This window comes from Manacus candei, unplaced genomic scaffold (assembly GCF_025592945.1).
Source record: "Manacus candei isolate 608988 ecotype Guabito, Panama unplaced genomic scaffold, ASM2559294v1 h1tg000043l, whole genome shotgun sequence".
NCBI lineage: Eukaryota > Metazoa > Chordata > Aves > Passeriformes > Pipridae > Manacus > Manacus candei.
This window is the reverse complement of record NW_026138091.1, coordinates 2,883,148-2,898,997: the sequence shown is the minus strand read 5'-3', so window position 1 is coordinate 2,898,997 and position 15,850 is coordinate 2,883,148. Positions and strand designations below refer to the sequence as shown.

General features: G+C 39.5%; 2 protein-coding genes across 11 annotated transcripts in view; both read right to left on the bottom strand.

Moving 5' to 3' along the window:
* The window catches only part of CAPS2 (calcyphosine 2), a 31,574-nt gene extending 25,621 nt beyond the window's left edge, over positions 1–5,953 (bottom strand). Inside the window, exons 1-7 of one of the 10 annotated variants that reach the window (XM_051795920.1) lie at positions 5,857–5,953; positions 5,596–5,674; positions 4,757–4,863; positions 2,370–2,416; positions 1,833–1,878; positions 1,598–1,708; positions 634–666 (exon numbers count right to left, since the gene is read on the bottom strand). In XM_051795920.1, the coding sequence (XP_051651880.1) occupies positions 634–666; positions 1,598–1,708; positions 1,833–1,878; positions 2,370–2,416; positions 4,757–4,834 (315 nt within the window). In that variant the 5' untranslated portion in view covers positions 4,835–4,863; positions 5,596–5,674; positions 5,857–5,953. Of the gene's footprint in view, positions 1–633; positions 667–1,597; positions 1,709–1,832; positions 1,879–2,369; positions 2,417–4,756; positions 4,864–5,168; positions 5,423–5,453; positions 5,805–5,856 lie in introns of those variants that run through there. The other 9 variants (XM_051795919.1, XM_051795918.1, XM_051795917.1 and 6 more) reach the window with 9 other exon arrangements.
* A 1,556-nt stretch (positions 5,954–7,509) lies between these two features.
* Positions 7,510–14,784, bottom strand: CCDC107 (coiled-coil domain containing 107). Its single transcript, XM_051795931.1, has 6 exons — positions 14,575–14,784; positions 12,351–12,556; positions 11,109–11,175; positions 10,021–10,111; positions 8,792–8,901; positions 7,510–8,189 (listed from the first exon to the last, which is right to left on the bottom strand). The coding sequence occupies exons 1-6, from the start codon at positions 14,741–14,743 to the stop codon at positions 7,900–7,902; spliced, it is 933 nt and encodes a 310-aa protein (XP_051651891.1). The 5' UTR covers positions 14,744–14,784; the 3' UTR covers positions 7,510–7,899.
* Positions 14,785–15,850: the final 1,066 nt, after the last annotated feature.

The following is a 15,850-nucleotide window of genomic DNA, read 5'->3' as shown; positions in this document are numbered from 1 at the left end:
GGAAGGGGGGGATGTTTGCAGTGATGCTGTTTGTCTTCCCAAGTAACTGTCACACGTGATGGGGCCCTGCTCTCCTGGAGATGGCTGAACACCTGCCTGCCCATGGGAAGCAGTGAATTAATTCCTTGTTGTGCTCTCGTTTTGTGCTTTTGCGTTCCATATTCAACTGTCTTTATCTTAACCCAGGAGTGTTTTTTCACTTTTACTCTTCCAATCTCTCCTCAGTCCCACTGGTGGGGCAGTGAGCGAGTTGTACTTAGTTGCTGGCTGGGATTAAACCATGACACACTCGAATCAAAAATATATTACTACTTGTGAGACTTTTGCCATGATTATATATGGTGCATGATTATAACAAAAAATAACCATGTAGGTAGCATTCTTTCTGAATTAAAGTTCTATGTATCAAATCTCTTGAATATACAATAACAGAAAATATATATAAACAGAATAATGTTTGTACTTCGGCATTTTCCCTTTAATTATCACATATGAAACACTCAAAATACTGATGGACTGACTGCAGATTAAAAAGTTTCTCCAATAAGCTAGTTCCTGTCACATAAAAGACATATACCATAGTATTGAACTGCTAATGTTTTCTATCAGTCTATATTTTTTCAGCTACTTTACCTCCATGTTGTTATGACCAAATTGTCTAGACACCTGTTTAAATGAAAACAAATTAATATGTATCATGATCAAACAAAAACCCGTCGTATTTTTTCAAATTTAATTTAAATATAAGAGTTTAAATGAAAATTTTTCCTTCATTCAGGGAACTGCAATAACTGAATAACCAGATTAATTCTTCAAATTTTTACAGCAGAGATTGATCCTGAACAATGCTTTACTGCACTATAAACCAAAATGTTAGCATCTGAGCTACTGATTTTCCTTTTAAAGAATCTAATATTAGTGGTGATTAAGTTTCTTAGTCATCCAACGGGAAAAAATGCTAACATGTGATCAGGAAATTTTAACAAATAAAAGAGCTATGACAAACTGAACATAATTCCAAAGTTTATGTCACAGTTCTGGTCTAGACAACAGCCTTAAGAAAAATCCTATGAAATGTCTGCAAGTAACTCCAAAAGTTTTCTTTTCACCAGAAGCAACAATTCTTCCATAGAAGCAATACTCAGTGCTTGTAAACATGGTGTCTGTCTTCAATCACACACTTACTGACTGCTACCAATCTTATCTTAATTTTTTCTGAAGTTCCACTTTGTTTGAAGAGACAAACCAAAGCTACCTACTATCTCAAAAGTATTATATTTTTCAGTTCCTTTGACAAATTGTTAATAAAACTAGCTATTAATACATATCTTAAAAATAATTACAACAAAAGGATAAGTGTATCAACCAACAAGGAACAGCTAAGGTATGTAAGAAAATAGGTTTTTTGAAATATCCTAGAGGCTTCTCATTAAAAAGTACTCTGACAAAAATATTTTTGACCAACAGTAGCTGGAGAAATGAGTTTAACCAGAAGGAAAACAGAGAGAACTTGTATAAAAAAAAAAAGGTATGCATGTTTTTCTATATTACTACTAAAGGGGCATATTTATAAAGATATTTGTAGTGACAGACTGACATGTTGATGCTGTGCACATGGCGTTTGTAATGACGTTCTCCAATCTGAAGATGAATCTAGCTGGCATGTATGAGGACAGCTTCCACTGTACGGTATGTAAGAGTCCCCATCCTAAAATTACAGGAAAAAACCAACAAGCAATCATAATTGTTTTACATTCAGAGTGGTATTTTTACCAACTCCTGCAACACATGAATTCTAAAAACTATTCAGCACAGAATTAACTTATAATTACCTCTTCATCAGAATCTCCCAGCGTCCCTAGATCTAGGCACGGTACCCTGCAGGAAGTTAAAACGATTTTAACAGCAATACGATCTCTTATTTTTAATAATGAGGAAGAATGTCTTTACTGTGCAGGTGACCACACACTGGAACAGATTGTCCAGAGAGGTTGTGGAGTCTCCCTCACTGGAGATATTCCAGAACCATCTGGACATAATTCTGTGCCATGTGCTCCAGGATGACCCTGCTTGAGCAGGGAGGTTGGACCAGATGGACCAGTGGGCTGGATCCACTGTGGTCCCTTCCAACCTTACCCATTCAGTGATTCTGTGATTACAACTCCACTGTTAAGCTCAACCAAACGTAAATCAACTTAATTCCAATGTAAAGAATGCATCAAATATTCTACTCCAAAAACAAATCACAGAAAACAAACCTATGATAACAAATTTCATGGAACAGTGAGTTGCACATCAATACAAATGCAAATGCATTGTGTTAATAATGCACAATTAAATAAAAGGATCAGAAACAGAAGCAGACTTACTCTGGTGGGCGGGGACTGTGACTAGTCCGTGTATCTGGTCTCCAGCCCTAGAAGAATGACACATGACTACATACCTAGGGGATAAGGATTAAAATATATAGTTCTCTTTTTCAATTTCCCCTTAAATATTTAAAACCAATGGCTCTAACTATCTGTCTGACATACTTGATGAAGTTGCTACAAACAGGAAGAAAAGAACTCATTGAAAGCTGATTCTTACAGATCATCAGACTGAATGACTGAGTATTCATCATCATGACAGAAAGATTCCCAGCCATTAAGAATCCAGATAGCATCCACATCAGCTATTAATAATACATTAAAAATAATCCATGTTCCTGAGGCTTTGTACCATCACAGCTCACAGGGCTTTAGGTCACATTGTCCTTGTTGCCTGGGAACCTACCCTTAAACCAAAACCACAATACCAACAACAAGCTGGCTCACAAGGAGCTAGCTCAGACACCCAAGAACCTCTGATATTTGTTGTAACTGTTTCATCTCAGCTTTAGTGTAGAAGTACATGATGATGACTAGGCAGCTCACAGCTATTTTGCTGTGTACCTCACAGATCTCCAAACTCAACTGAGCAAGAACATGGCAAGAAAAAAAGACTCGAGCCAAAGCTTCACCTATCTCTCCCCCTATGACTTTCTGAAAACAGCTCACAGCAAATCCCCAGGGAAGGCAGCTTGACAGTGGCAAGCACATAGTAACAACTCCCCAAACTGGCCTCCTAGTCTGAAAAAAAATGTGGGTCGGGAATGTTCAGAACCAGGGCCAAAATCTCTTTTCAAACCTTTGAGCTCTGAGATCTCAGCATCACAGCCTGAACTGACCAGACATGCTATTTCCAGCAGTGCCCAAACATCTTTCACGATTTGAGAGCAGCCACATAACTCACAAAACTGTAACTCCATTCCTTCCATACACCCTTGTGGCCTGCTCCCAAAAAAGAAGTTCAGCAACACTACTCTAGTGCCTTCAAAACATTATTCAGCATATTCAGGTTTAAAAGACAGTTTTCTATGCAGTACGGTCGCACGAAATGACACCGCCACCGTGTGGTCACGGACATAAAACCGTTAAGGGGTCAAACACAATTTCATCTTCATCCTTACGACTAGATACAATGCATTAAATCTCAAGTTCGTATTTTTTTCTGTACCATCACAACTGTGTTGAGTTAAAGAACAGACCGCATTCTAAATGTTACAGCCTTAATGTAATTCCTTTTCCAGAAGTCATCAAATCAGGAAGAAAGCAAACAAAAATCATCCTGGAGACTGGGGTGAAGCACGTGGTTTCAATCTAACTTTCATTTAAGATTTATTTTTTCAAACTACCAAGAATCACATGGACTAGGGAGTCTAAATTTGGAAACTTAGATGCGCAAGAAAGAAGAAAGAAAGGGATGAGAGATTTAGAGAAAAATTGACATTTCTTTTCTTTTACAACCTACACTAAATGCCTCAAATGTTCTTGTTGTACACAGGCATTTAGATTTCAAAAACCTGGTTAAAAGTTAACATTATAAAATTGATAACATTTACAAAAGGTCCTTTTTCATTCCAAATGAAAGTGAAAAGAAAAAATAGCAACTTGGCAGTCAAACGCCAAGAATTCCTGATGGGGTCATGCAACAAATAAGGAAGTTAAATGGGTGCTTGGGGGCTGAGAGAGGATTAGCAATTAACTTTAGTTCACAGACATAAAGTACACAGTATCTGTGAGAAAAATCAACTGTTAATAACAATATTAATATTTACCTCAGCTATGAGAAAAGCAATGGCCTTCAGAATCCAAGATCCTATTTGTACTGACTTTCAAAAGTTAGCCTGAAAGTTTCTGATATACTGATCTTGCAGGGATTGCATACCTGCCTTATCTCAAAGCATATTAGGAACACCAGGAAAACAAAATGCCCCTTCATTCTGAATGCAGAGCACTCATTCATTTTACCCATCAATCTAAAATCATGCCTTTTCAAATTATATTTTTGGGGTTCCTTTACTGACGTCTTGCAAATCAAAACCAGACACACCTGTTACCAGTTTCACCAATAGCCTGAGACAGCACACAGTACGGATTCAAGCCTCTGTTGCTTTTAATTGCAAGTACTAGTTCATTCTTAAAATCTCCACATCCCAATTAAGTACTTAGAGTATCAACTATTTTAGGACAACTGCTTTTATTGGAATTTCTCACCTCCATTTGAGAATTGTCATACTTAACTATCCCTTTCTGACAAAAACTTCTTTAAAAGTTTTCTTTGCTATAGAATGGATTATAACCTCAAACTAAGAATCTTCTGAAGTATGATTAAAATATTTGCTAAAATGTCAAAGTAAGGAAGGAAAACAACCACAAGCCTTCCATTCACATACCTGACATTTCTTTCCCCTCAATGACAGCTCAGCCTGCCTTCGAGGGGATGCAGCAACTCCTTTCACTTCCAAATCCATGCAAGTTCAATGACAGCTTTCAGAACAAACTGAAAAACAGGAAAGACTACTATTTTTTATATAAGTACTTCTGGAAAAAAACCCCACGTTATTGCATTAGAAAGAATTTGGCTATTGTCTTCAGCAAGCTATGAAATGTTGCTGGCTTCCCTTTTTCACCACTTCTTAATTTCAGTCTTTCCTTACTAATGCTTAACCAGATTCCTGTTCAAATGTACGTCTTCGTCTCAATCTTAACTCCCTCTTTCCCTTACACTTCTTGATAGCTTCTCATACAAGCATTACTAATTTGCTACCCCTTCGTAACATCAAACCTTTTGTACTCTTCACTTACAACTGCTGGCTCTCCTTCGCACCATGCCCTGGGAACAGGTAATTTCAGGAAGACAAAAGGGCCCTCCCGACACACCGCAAACCTCCGAGAGCTCCAGAAAGACATTCATCTTCATGCCATCTCCTGCTCTGCTGGCTTCTCCTTCCACTCAGCCCATTTTGAACCTAAAGCCCACCATTTAGTTCCCAGCAATCGGACGCCCCATTTCCAAACCATCCCCCACGGAAGGTGACCGCATTTCTAACCACACAGAGTGTTTCAATCCCCCAGCGCCCGCTCCTTTACCGAGCGGCGGCACGGCTGCCAGGCCTCCTCGGATGGGCACAGCCGCTCGCTCCCCGCACAGGCTTCCAGCCATTCCCCCTCAGGGCATGCGGAACGCCCTCGCACGGCCTCCAGCCTCTCCTGAAATGGAGTATCCTCCCACCTGAAGGCACAGAGGGGAGAGAGCACTGTTGTACTTAAAGGTTCACACGCCGAAATAACTTTTATCACGAACAAGAACGCTGTAAGAGGCGAGATAAACACCATGGGCTCGGCAGCTCCAAGGAAACGAAGCGTTTTCCCAGGAGAGGCGCGGGGCAGCAGGCGGCTCCCGCCGGGCCGCGTCTCACCGGAGCCGTCCCACCGCGCACGGCCGGCGGAGCGGGCCCGGCCCCCGCGTGTCTCCAGGGTGCCCGCGCCCCACCCGCCGCCCAGGGCGGGGGCCGATCCCAGCCACGCTTCGGGGGCACATCGCCGCAGTGGGGAAGCGGAATTCCCGATTGTTCCTACGCCCTGCCCGGGGCACGGCTGCGTGCCCGGCTCTCCCTGCCCGGCCTGCCCCGGCGGCCCCCGCAGCCTCGCCGGGAAAGCCGGGCGCGTACACACCGCACGGAGTCGAGTCCTTCACAGACCCCGGCAGCCGGCATCGGAGACTTCAAAATTGCAGCGAAAGGGCTCACGGTGCCCTGGGTCCGAAATACAGCGATTACCCCAAAGTAGCCCAAACCTCTTCGGATAAGGGCTCCAAGTATCAGCAGCATCCGAAGACTAGGGGACATGAAAGCCACCACAGCGATGATTCAGTCACTGCCGCGGGCAGGGAAATCCTGCGGGAAAGGACACCAGCACAGCGCCTGGAAGGCAGCAGGACTGACCTGCATTCTGCAAACATTTCGGCAGCACAGCACGCCTGGCTCCCATTCCCTCATTCCCCTTGATCAATGGCTTTGATCACTTCATTCAGTTCACTTTATTAAGCATCTCAGAGAAAAAGCCTGTATGCAGCAATGACTTTTTCAAACAGTTCCAGTTGTCCTGAATGACCAGACCAACATCAGGTATTTTTAAAAATTCAATTGTGTCCAAGTACTACTTCTGATTCGTCCGTTCTGTCTTTAAGAAACCCTGGCTTTGTACTCCATAGTTTTCCAAAGTTAGGCAAAATCTCACTTACTGCAAAACTACTAGTACACTGACGCTAAGGATGTATTTCTGGCTGCTGCTATTTCCAAGCCTGTGTGATTCAGTTTTAGGACCAAAGACATACCATGTTTATACACCAGAATGAACAATTAATTCCATTCCAGTGAGTGACACAGTAATGGATTTAGTCCCTTTAAGTACAGTACATTTCCTCCAGAAAAACAAATCCACATGCTATTTTCCTGTAAGAATAAGGATGGCAAAAGAGTTCAGGCATTATAACTGGCCTACTTAAAAGCTACGCAATTATAACACAGAAAATTTAATAGCTTTGTACTGTCAAACGTACCTCTAAGGCAATGCCTGTCATTAAAGGCTGGCAGTACCACAGGCATGTGTGTTAAGTGAACAAAAAAATAGTAAAAAATGAAGGTATGGACAAAAATTATTCTGGCAAAGGAAAACAAACGTTTTTCTTAACAATGACCTAAAAAGGCCACTATCGAGCTGGCATAATGTATTGAAAAAAGAACCCCCCATACCCACAGTTCTTCAATGATACGTAGCAATACATCTGTTAATTCCGATGTAAGGAAAATGTATTAAAATGAATCAAAAGGTGAGATTCTATTGTGTTAAACATGAAATGGTGATGTAGTACTAATGGGTTAATCAGTTACTAGACAGCTGCTGAGTTTAACGAGTGACAGGTACGGAAGGAATTAAGTGATCCAGTATAATTCATTAGGGTTTAAACTGACATACAAAACTACACATAATTACTTAGGAGACTGCAAACTCAGATATAATTATTTTTACATAGTGTCCATAGCTAAATTTCTCTCTCCAAATAAACTTAACTATGAATTGATCTCAAAGACTTAATCCATACTGCTTTCCGTACCACCCTAGAGAAATGTTTTCCACAAAGAGCTAAATTCACCAGTGCATGCTCTTTAATGAACTCAAGAAAGTCACAGTTCAAGTGGCATCATGCTTACTAGTTATAAAACAGTTATGAAACATCTCTACTTTATAGTCTGAATTAGAAGACATTCTAATATTTCAGTGAAGCATCAGATGTAATTACAGTGCATTATATACAGATTACAGAAATATTCTGATAGGGAAAAATAAATAAAGTATGTAAACATCCTGAGTAAAATTCTGCTGCCACTGAAGTCAGTTACAGAATTGTTGTAGATATGAGCACAGGCAGTATTTCACTGCTCTTTTTAAAGCATATAGCAGTGCATGTTAAGTTGATTTAAAACAGTTTAAAGTGCATACAACGTTATAAAAAAATGCAAAAGCTTTTAAAGTTTTACATATGCAGATTCCATTCATATCTATTGCGTCTCCTCGGTCCCATCACTTCTGATTCAGTGGCATCTTTGTTTATCATTTCTTGGTCTTCTAGGACATCTGGCTCCAACTGATCTATTTCACATTCATCGTGTAATTCATGCTCTTCTATTTTGTAATCATTACTATAATCTTCAAGCAAATCTTCATAACAATCATCTTCTCCGTTGTCCATTTCTTTCTCTTGAGAATGTTCAGCAAATGACTGAATGAGATCTTCAAGTTTCTCATTACAGATGTGGCCAAGATCTTGGAATACACAAAAAATAATCAAAATGAATCTTTACTGGAAAGGCTCTAAATTTCAGGGTCAGTTTAGAAGTAGAATATTTTTTCTGTTTGTTTTTTTCTCTTTTATTAAGACTCAAATAATGCAAAAATTCCCCAAATTTCTAGTGAACCATTCTTAACATTTTTTTTTACTTGGGCTACTACTATGCAGCTCTTGGAAGTCTTCAGATGAAACTACAGTTTGCTGTTTAGTGTTTTATGCAAGCATAACCCACAGCCTCAGAGGTCCTCATTTGGGAATCCTCAGACTAAAGTTAGTCCAACACTAACAGACTGCTTAGGAACTGACATTCAAAAAGCCTGTTTTAACAAAGGAGAATGCGACTGTGTGGTCCATCCCAGTTCAATGTCTTTTAGCACCTATTCTTAAAAAAAACATAATGTATCAAAAATTTGAAATTGGATATACCTGAAACAGGAAGAATGGTACTCCTCCAGAATAAAACTAATTCCACACAAATTACCTAAGGTGCAGGAGCTGAATATTATTATAGTAAGATCTATTTATTCTTTTAAAATATAAAATACTTAGTTATCTGCCCATCTGAAAATTAAAGTACCTTTCATCTTGTTTTCTGATTTATCCAAACCACTTTCTTTCATCAGTCGTCTAATTGATTGGAGCTGTGTCATTATTTCATCTTTCTGCTCACAAGCTAAAGCATTAACACTGGAAAAAAAGACAAATGTTAACAGCGGAAAGATTATCTTGGAAGTGAGTGCTTGATAAAAATGCACAAGACTGAAATACTTCCTTCCATGGATAAATACCATAGTTAACTTCATGACACATTTAGGTCAAGCTTTCCTTGAAGAACTGTCTCTTGAGAAGTGGGGAGCCCATCACGTACACCTACTGAATAATCTAGTCACTGAATTCTAACATTGGAGCCCCAATGGCCAAGGCTGAGTAATGACTACTGAAAGAAACAATTAACCAAAGTTATTTTTAGTACAACAATGCCTAATACAGAACTTTTCAGTTTAGAGGCTCTTCTCATTTAATTCAGACTTTCTTTACTCTCCTGGCCATCACTACTAGGAACTTGTTAGGCAAATTGGTCAGTGGATTTGCTGTTTAACAGTTTCAGCACATATTGAATTCGGAAGTACACTAAAGGAACAATCATAAAAATTCTGCATGTTTTAACCTGAGTTTCATGAAGGATGTCAGTCCACAAAATGGACTGCATGGATATTTTTATTTCTAGTAGATGAGTAAGGCTCTAGCTTCTTAAGAAAGGAGCTTCTCTAAAACTACAAGGAGTATATATTACTGATTCCCTTGTCACACTACAACAGAGAAGTTATATTTCACTGAAATACACACACACTTTACAGGTTCATTTCAAAACACAAAAATAAGCAGCTAAACCTTGGTAACTAATTTTTTCTTCTACTTGCATCTAAAGGAAGAAACTCTTTCTGCTACCAGAAATGTAATTCTCACAATGGCTTTCAAATGCTACTGAGATTAAGTATATTTCCAGTATTAGTCTCCGTGGTCAATATTAAAGTTTAACTCATTAAGCCACAGTAACACAATCGTAAGTCTGAACTTTTGCATTAATGTTTGGTGAACAAGAGATGGGAGGTATCTGTAGAAAAAGATTGCAAACTGCAGAAGAGGTATTACCTGCAAAAGGCTACAGAAGCAGTAATTAATTAAAGAAGGTTCCTAAAAACTGTTCCTTACCATATATATATATGGATCATTTTAAGAATTTTGTTAACATTTTGGCAAATTTCAATGTACAGAAAACTACACTGAGAAGTTTCAGAAACTCACCAGTTTGAAAGTGGATCCAACTGAGTCAATAAAGAATTTAACATTTTCTCTGTCTGTGCTAGATGCCGCTCCAGTTCTAAAAGCTGATGCTCTAATAAAAAAAAAAAAAAAAGGAAAAAAAATTTTAAAAAAAGAAGGGAGGTGGGGAGAGGAGAAAAAAGGGAAAGAGGGGGTAGGAGAGAGAACTTTGTTAGAAATGTCTTTACAATACCAGAAGGATATTAATTTACATTTTGGTTGGGCAGATTCAAAAACAGGAAGTTTCTTTTATTTGTAAAATTATAGAATGTGAAAAAGGAGTGATGGGGGTAAGAACAGAAGCCTTACTATGTGTGAGCAAAATCCTTCCCACCCAATAACCTATCTCCAGTAGTCCCCAAACAGAGGACACCTTTATAGAAACTGAATGAGAATGTGAAGCTCACCTTCCCAGTCACAAAAACTATGTAGTTCCAAGACTTCCTGAGGTGTAAGTACTGTATTTATACTTAATATACAGTCATGAATTTCTCCACTCACACCTCACAAATATATTTAACGCTGAATGCACTAGAATCAAGAAGAGCGATTCTTCCTAAAGCTGTACTGAACTTTGAAGAAAGAAGAATCCAACACACAAAGATGGTGACTAGGCAGTGTAACAAATCACTTCTGAACCTGATTACAGACCTGGTGAATGGAGACACCGAAAGAGGCTGACAGTTGTTTAATTCACTAAAAATGGGTCTGTACAAGGGGGGCAAACATACGAAAATAGCTCAACTTTGATGTACCATCAAATAATTATATTTAAACTGAAGAAAACCCAACAGATCTTAAGTGAAAAAAACATCAGACATTAAAAGACAGAGAATCATACTATATTACTATAGCTGTTTTAAAGAGTATTACCATCTGCAGTATTTAAACAAACCTCAAACGTTTCAAATATATAGAATAACAAAGTGGTTTTTTTGTAGGTTGCTAACTGCTCTTAAGTAACTTAAAAGATTGTTCTTATTCAGTTGGACTGCATCAACAAAAACATGTAGCTTTGGTCCAGCAGGCAGTAAGTGTATGAAAATATGCATTCTGAAAGGGTATCTTACCCGTTTCCTTTGCCTTGTCTTCTGTACTTTTTTCCTTTTTGGAATGACTTTCTTCATGTGATTTCATCTTTAATAAATACAGTGTTAAAAAACTTCATCATTATTTGTGTATTAAGAACAAAAATGCATTTAAAAATTTACTGAAAGTAAACAGCAACCACAAAAATGTACTACAGTAATAAAACTTTTCTTCTGTGATGCCTGCTTCCTGTCTTAAACTAACACTTCTGATTTTATGCAATGACAACATGACTAACAAAAGCTTTAAAAGAAAGCAGTTGCTATTTCAACTTCGATTTTCCCAAAGGAACAGAAGAAATCTTCTAGGTAACTGCATCCATTCTCTTACCGTTAACTAGGAGATAAACTTCTTTCTTACAGTATAAACACGTTATTATAAAAATATTTACGTTTTAATCCAACAAGCCCAAGTGTAAAGAGTTGTAACCACCCAAAATAAGATTTTCATAATTTTTAAATATTAAACTGGCATCCTCTACACTCATTTTGCTAAGCTGTGGTATTTTTCTCATATGTGAAATAAGACACTGACTACGGAAATGAAGATGCCATCTCCAGTCCTATTCCTGTTCATTTTTATTTCCCCTGAAGGCAAGCAACAATATTGCAGGTGCACTCTCAGTATTGCAAGTGCTGTAGTGTCTCTTCCTATAAATAATACATATCAAGGCTGATTTTTTTTAAAAACAACTCATCATGTGTTCTTTTTTAATTTACAAATGGTAGAAAAGGCATCCCATTACATGAATAAAGCGTAGGTTGCAGATGCACGATCAAATGAGAAGTCCAAATAAAAGGTTCCGTCTAGTTGCTATTCTATCTAACTGCTAATCAAAGACAATTGCTCTGCAGGAATTGTCCACTTCCTGCCCATACTCAATCTCATTATGAAGAATGAAAAAGAAATGAAGTACTGATGAGGCTTAAGTTACAGCCTCAGATAGCAGCACTGTTAAGGTTCTCAGATTCTTATTTGAGGCTGCAGGGTGGGTAAGATTCTCACTTCTTCAAGTGTCTAAAAATAGGTAAGTCAGAAGCCTTCACAAGTAAGAATGAGACACACTAAAATTTTAACTTTGGACTTCACATTCAAAGTCAAAGAGAGCAAGAAATGGCTTTCTGACACCCACATACATGGTCTCAGAATTGGAAAAAACAAGCAAGCCAAGCAGTTACATTTGCTTCTAATTTCAATAATTTAATGCTTTTCCTATGGCTTACCTTAAGAAGTTTGTATGCTGCAAACATTCCCACTCCAAGAGCATACAACGGCATGAGGGTGAATGCTAACTCTCTACCATTTCCTCTTGTTGTCTCACTTTTTATCTCTTTTTCCATTGCATTTCTCATCTGTTGAATACTCTGGTAAGTATTACTGTCAGAATTTCCTGGATTCCGATGGACTTGAAAAACTGTCTGAGGACTACCTTAAAAATTAAATTGAGAGAAAAACAACAAAGTAAGAAAGGAAATTAGGAGTCCACAAATGCCATTAAATTGTTTTCCTCTTGTGTAATCATCTTTGTTCATCACTCTTTTAAGATAGTGTGGGCAGCCCTGCATCCAAATAAAAAAATTAAAAATCACTCTTACATTAACAGGATGCACAGTTGAATCTAGGTAGCAAAGACTCTCAAACCAAGCTTGGTTTCTATAATATACAAGTTTTAAGCTTTTTCCTTCAAAGCAATGTTGGCAAACCTTCCGCAAACCACAGAAAGGTAGATGTAAAAAAAGAAACAATTTAAGTCTTGAAAGTAAAGCAAATTCAGAGAAACTACTGATAATGCTGAAAACAGTTACAAATGAACATTTTTCCTCTAACAAAAGAAAGGAGTTATTTACAAACTGAATTGTTTGTAAATTTTTTTCTGGTTGCAGAAAAAAAAAGTTTTGTTGAAATACACATGGTGTGTTGCTGCTTTCACTATTTTGACAGTAAATTCAGTGTTATGTGGATATTCCCACAGGCTTAGAAGTACTGTACCTCTGCAAATCAAATATTTAGCATGAAAAGATTACACAATAGTAAAGACATGCAACCTTGGAAGTCTGCAGTATTATTGCATGTAACTTGTCTGCCAGAACAAGGAGCAGATGAAAGCACAGCTAGCATCATTGTTCAACTTAGGCATTAGGTTATTTGGTAGTTAAATCAGGAGTTCATGGGACATGCACATAAGAAACAGTACTATCAGCTGAAGAATGCAGATTCTTGCAGAGGCAGACAGCAGGTGTTTGAGAGACTATGAAGTTTTGCACTAATGTCTCAACTGACTGCCTAGACTTACACTTTCAAATTTAACTGAATATGGGTTTAACAAGATTCACATTCTATAAAAATTCACAAAGTAAAGACCATTGTACAAATCACTTGTCAATTAATATTGTAACAGTGGCATTTGAAGAACTCACAGTAACAGAATTCAAGTGTGCAAGATACAGCCACAATCAGGTAGAGAAAAAAATTAACTTACACCTACCAGCGAAACAACTATTTGGCTACAGCTTCTGCCAACTATGAGAGAAAAAAAAGTAATCTAATTCTGATAACCTAAGCTGGTACTTTGTGATAAGAGAACTCGAACAGTGTTTAGAATTGCCTAAAATGAGTTAGCCAGGAAAGTTATAAATTTTCACTCATTTTTTTTCCCTAAGTTCTGTTTGTTTTTAATGTAAAGGAGAAGCATTACTAAAATACCTAATATCACAGATGAAAAAAATTTCTATAAGTCATACAAATGAACGTGGCAAGGGAAATACCTTGTGGGCACCGAGGAAGAATGTTGAATCTTAACGGAATCCAGTGCCTTGCACCAAGTTTATTCCACAGAAGAAACAGCAAAGTGAGTTACTAGCCAAACAGGAGAAGAGCCCAGACAGGTGAGAATAGGAGATCTGTCTCAAATTTATTTTACTCAGTGCTGGGCCAGTACACCAGCAGAATCACAGGCATGTGAAGTGTTGCTTTATTTTAAGGATGGTTTTCAATCATAGCCGGACAGATTTTTTGTGACTGTGCATATATTTTACTAACAGTAAGACTTGGCTTCCTTACTGCACCTCTAACACGGGCAAGGAGTTTTTCCCTGTGACACCTCCCAGCTCCCCATCGGTCCGACTGTGCCCCTGCGGGCGCTTCTCGTCACACTGCATTTAAAAGCAGTTTTCTTAAGACAGCACAGACGAAAATCCAAGCATTGATGAACCAGAAAAGCAGACCACAGGAGGGGGTGGGGGATGTTTAAGGCGCACACAGGCCAGCTCGGAGCTGTCTGACCAGGCCTCCCCCTCCATAGGCCGTGTACAACCCCCGGCGCCTCCCGCCAGACGAGGGCACAGCCCCCTCGGTTCCCGGAGTTCCCTTCCAGCCGCCCGAGACCGGGGCGGCTCCTGCACGGAGCCCCGACGGCGGCGCGGCCCCGGGCACGGCCGCGGCTCCTACCTCTGCCGTGCTGCCGGGGATCGTAGTGGCCCGGAGCGGCCCTGCCGCCCCGCGGAGACCGGCCCGGCCGCCCGCCGCCTCCTCCCCCGAATATCCTGGGCATGACGACGAAGACGCAGAGCACCAGCACGGCCGAGACCACCACCTGCTGCACGGCCGACAGCACCATAGCCGCCTCCTGCCGCCTTCCTGCGGCCGAGCCGCTCCCGGCGCCCGGGACAGCCGCGCACAGCGACCCCCGGCGGCTCCCCGGGGCGCTCCGGCCGAACAGGTCCGCATTCACCCAAGGAATTCCTCCTTCGGAACAGGCCGACGTCCAGCAGCAGCACTGCTCCGAAGAGTCAGGCTCTCCAACTAAAGCAAGGATATGAACTGCAGTATTGAGACTGAGGGGATTTCTGGTGGCGAGGATGAATCTTTGCTTGTGGTAGCTGAAACAAATTGCTCTAGAAAATTTTTTTGCTGGAAAGGGTTAAACAGAAGTGAAGAAGATGCAGAAAATGCAGATATTTGACGTTTAGTCCTCTTTGCACCACAAGAGGAACGTGTTGTCAGCAATGGGCAGCCAAAGGATGAGCACCCTGAACACGCTTGGGAACATGCGTGTACTCGGACACTGATGGCTTTGGTGGGGTTTAAGCTGGATTGGCAGATACGGAGGTATGATTTAAGTGAAGAAGTTGGTGAAAAACACCACACCCAGTTTTAATAATCAGGGATAGGAAAACCAGAAAAAAGTTATGACTACAAGTATGCATGTAGAAATATGGTGAGCAAAAACTAAAGGCCTTGGGGAGAAAAGATTATCAGCAGCCAGTGGACTGTAAGATCCACAAAAAAACTAAGAGCAAACTGAAGCACGAACACTTGTAAACATAGGCAATAAACCAAAGCATCTTTTATTAAGACATCAAATTAAGTACTTTAATGGTAGAAGAAACTTGCTGAAAAACAGTCATGACTGGAAGACAAACACCAAAAAGCATTCACATTCCAGAATCAGAAGCTGCAAAGAAGGAGGAGGCAGCAGAATGAGTTACTGCCCAAGTATTGGCATGTTTACCTCATGAAGCATCTTTGTAAAATGTTGTGATGTGTATTTAAAGCTTTATCATAGGAGAACCAAATATTTATTAGTTTCCAGAGGCTCACTTAAAAATACTTAAAATATTTATACAGTCAAATTTATAGTATCTGTGTATTTGTACTTTGAATTAATTTCTATTAATCAAATAGAAATCCTTAATGACCTGTCCAACAACAACAAAAAAAACAA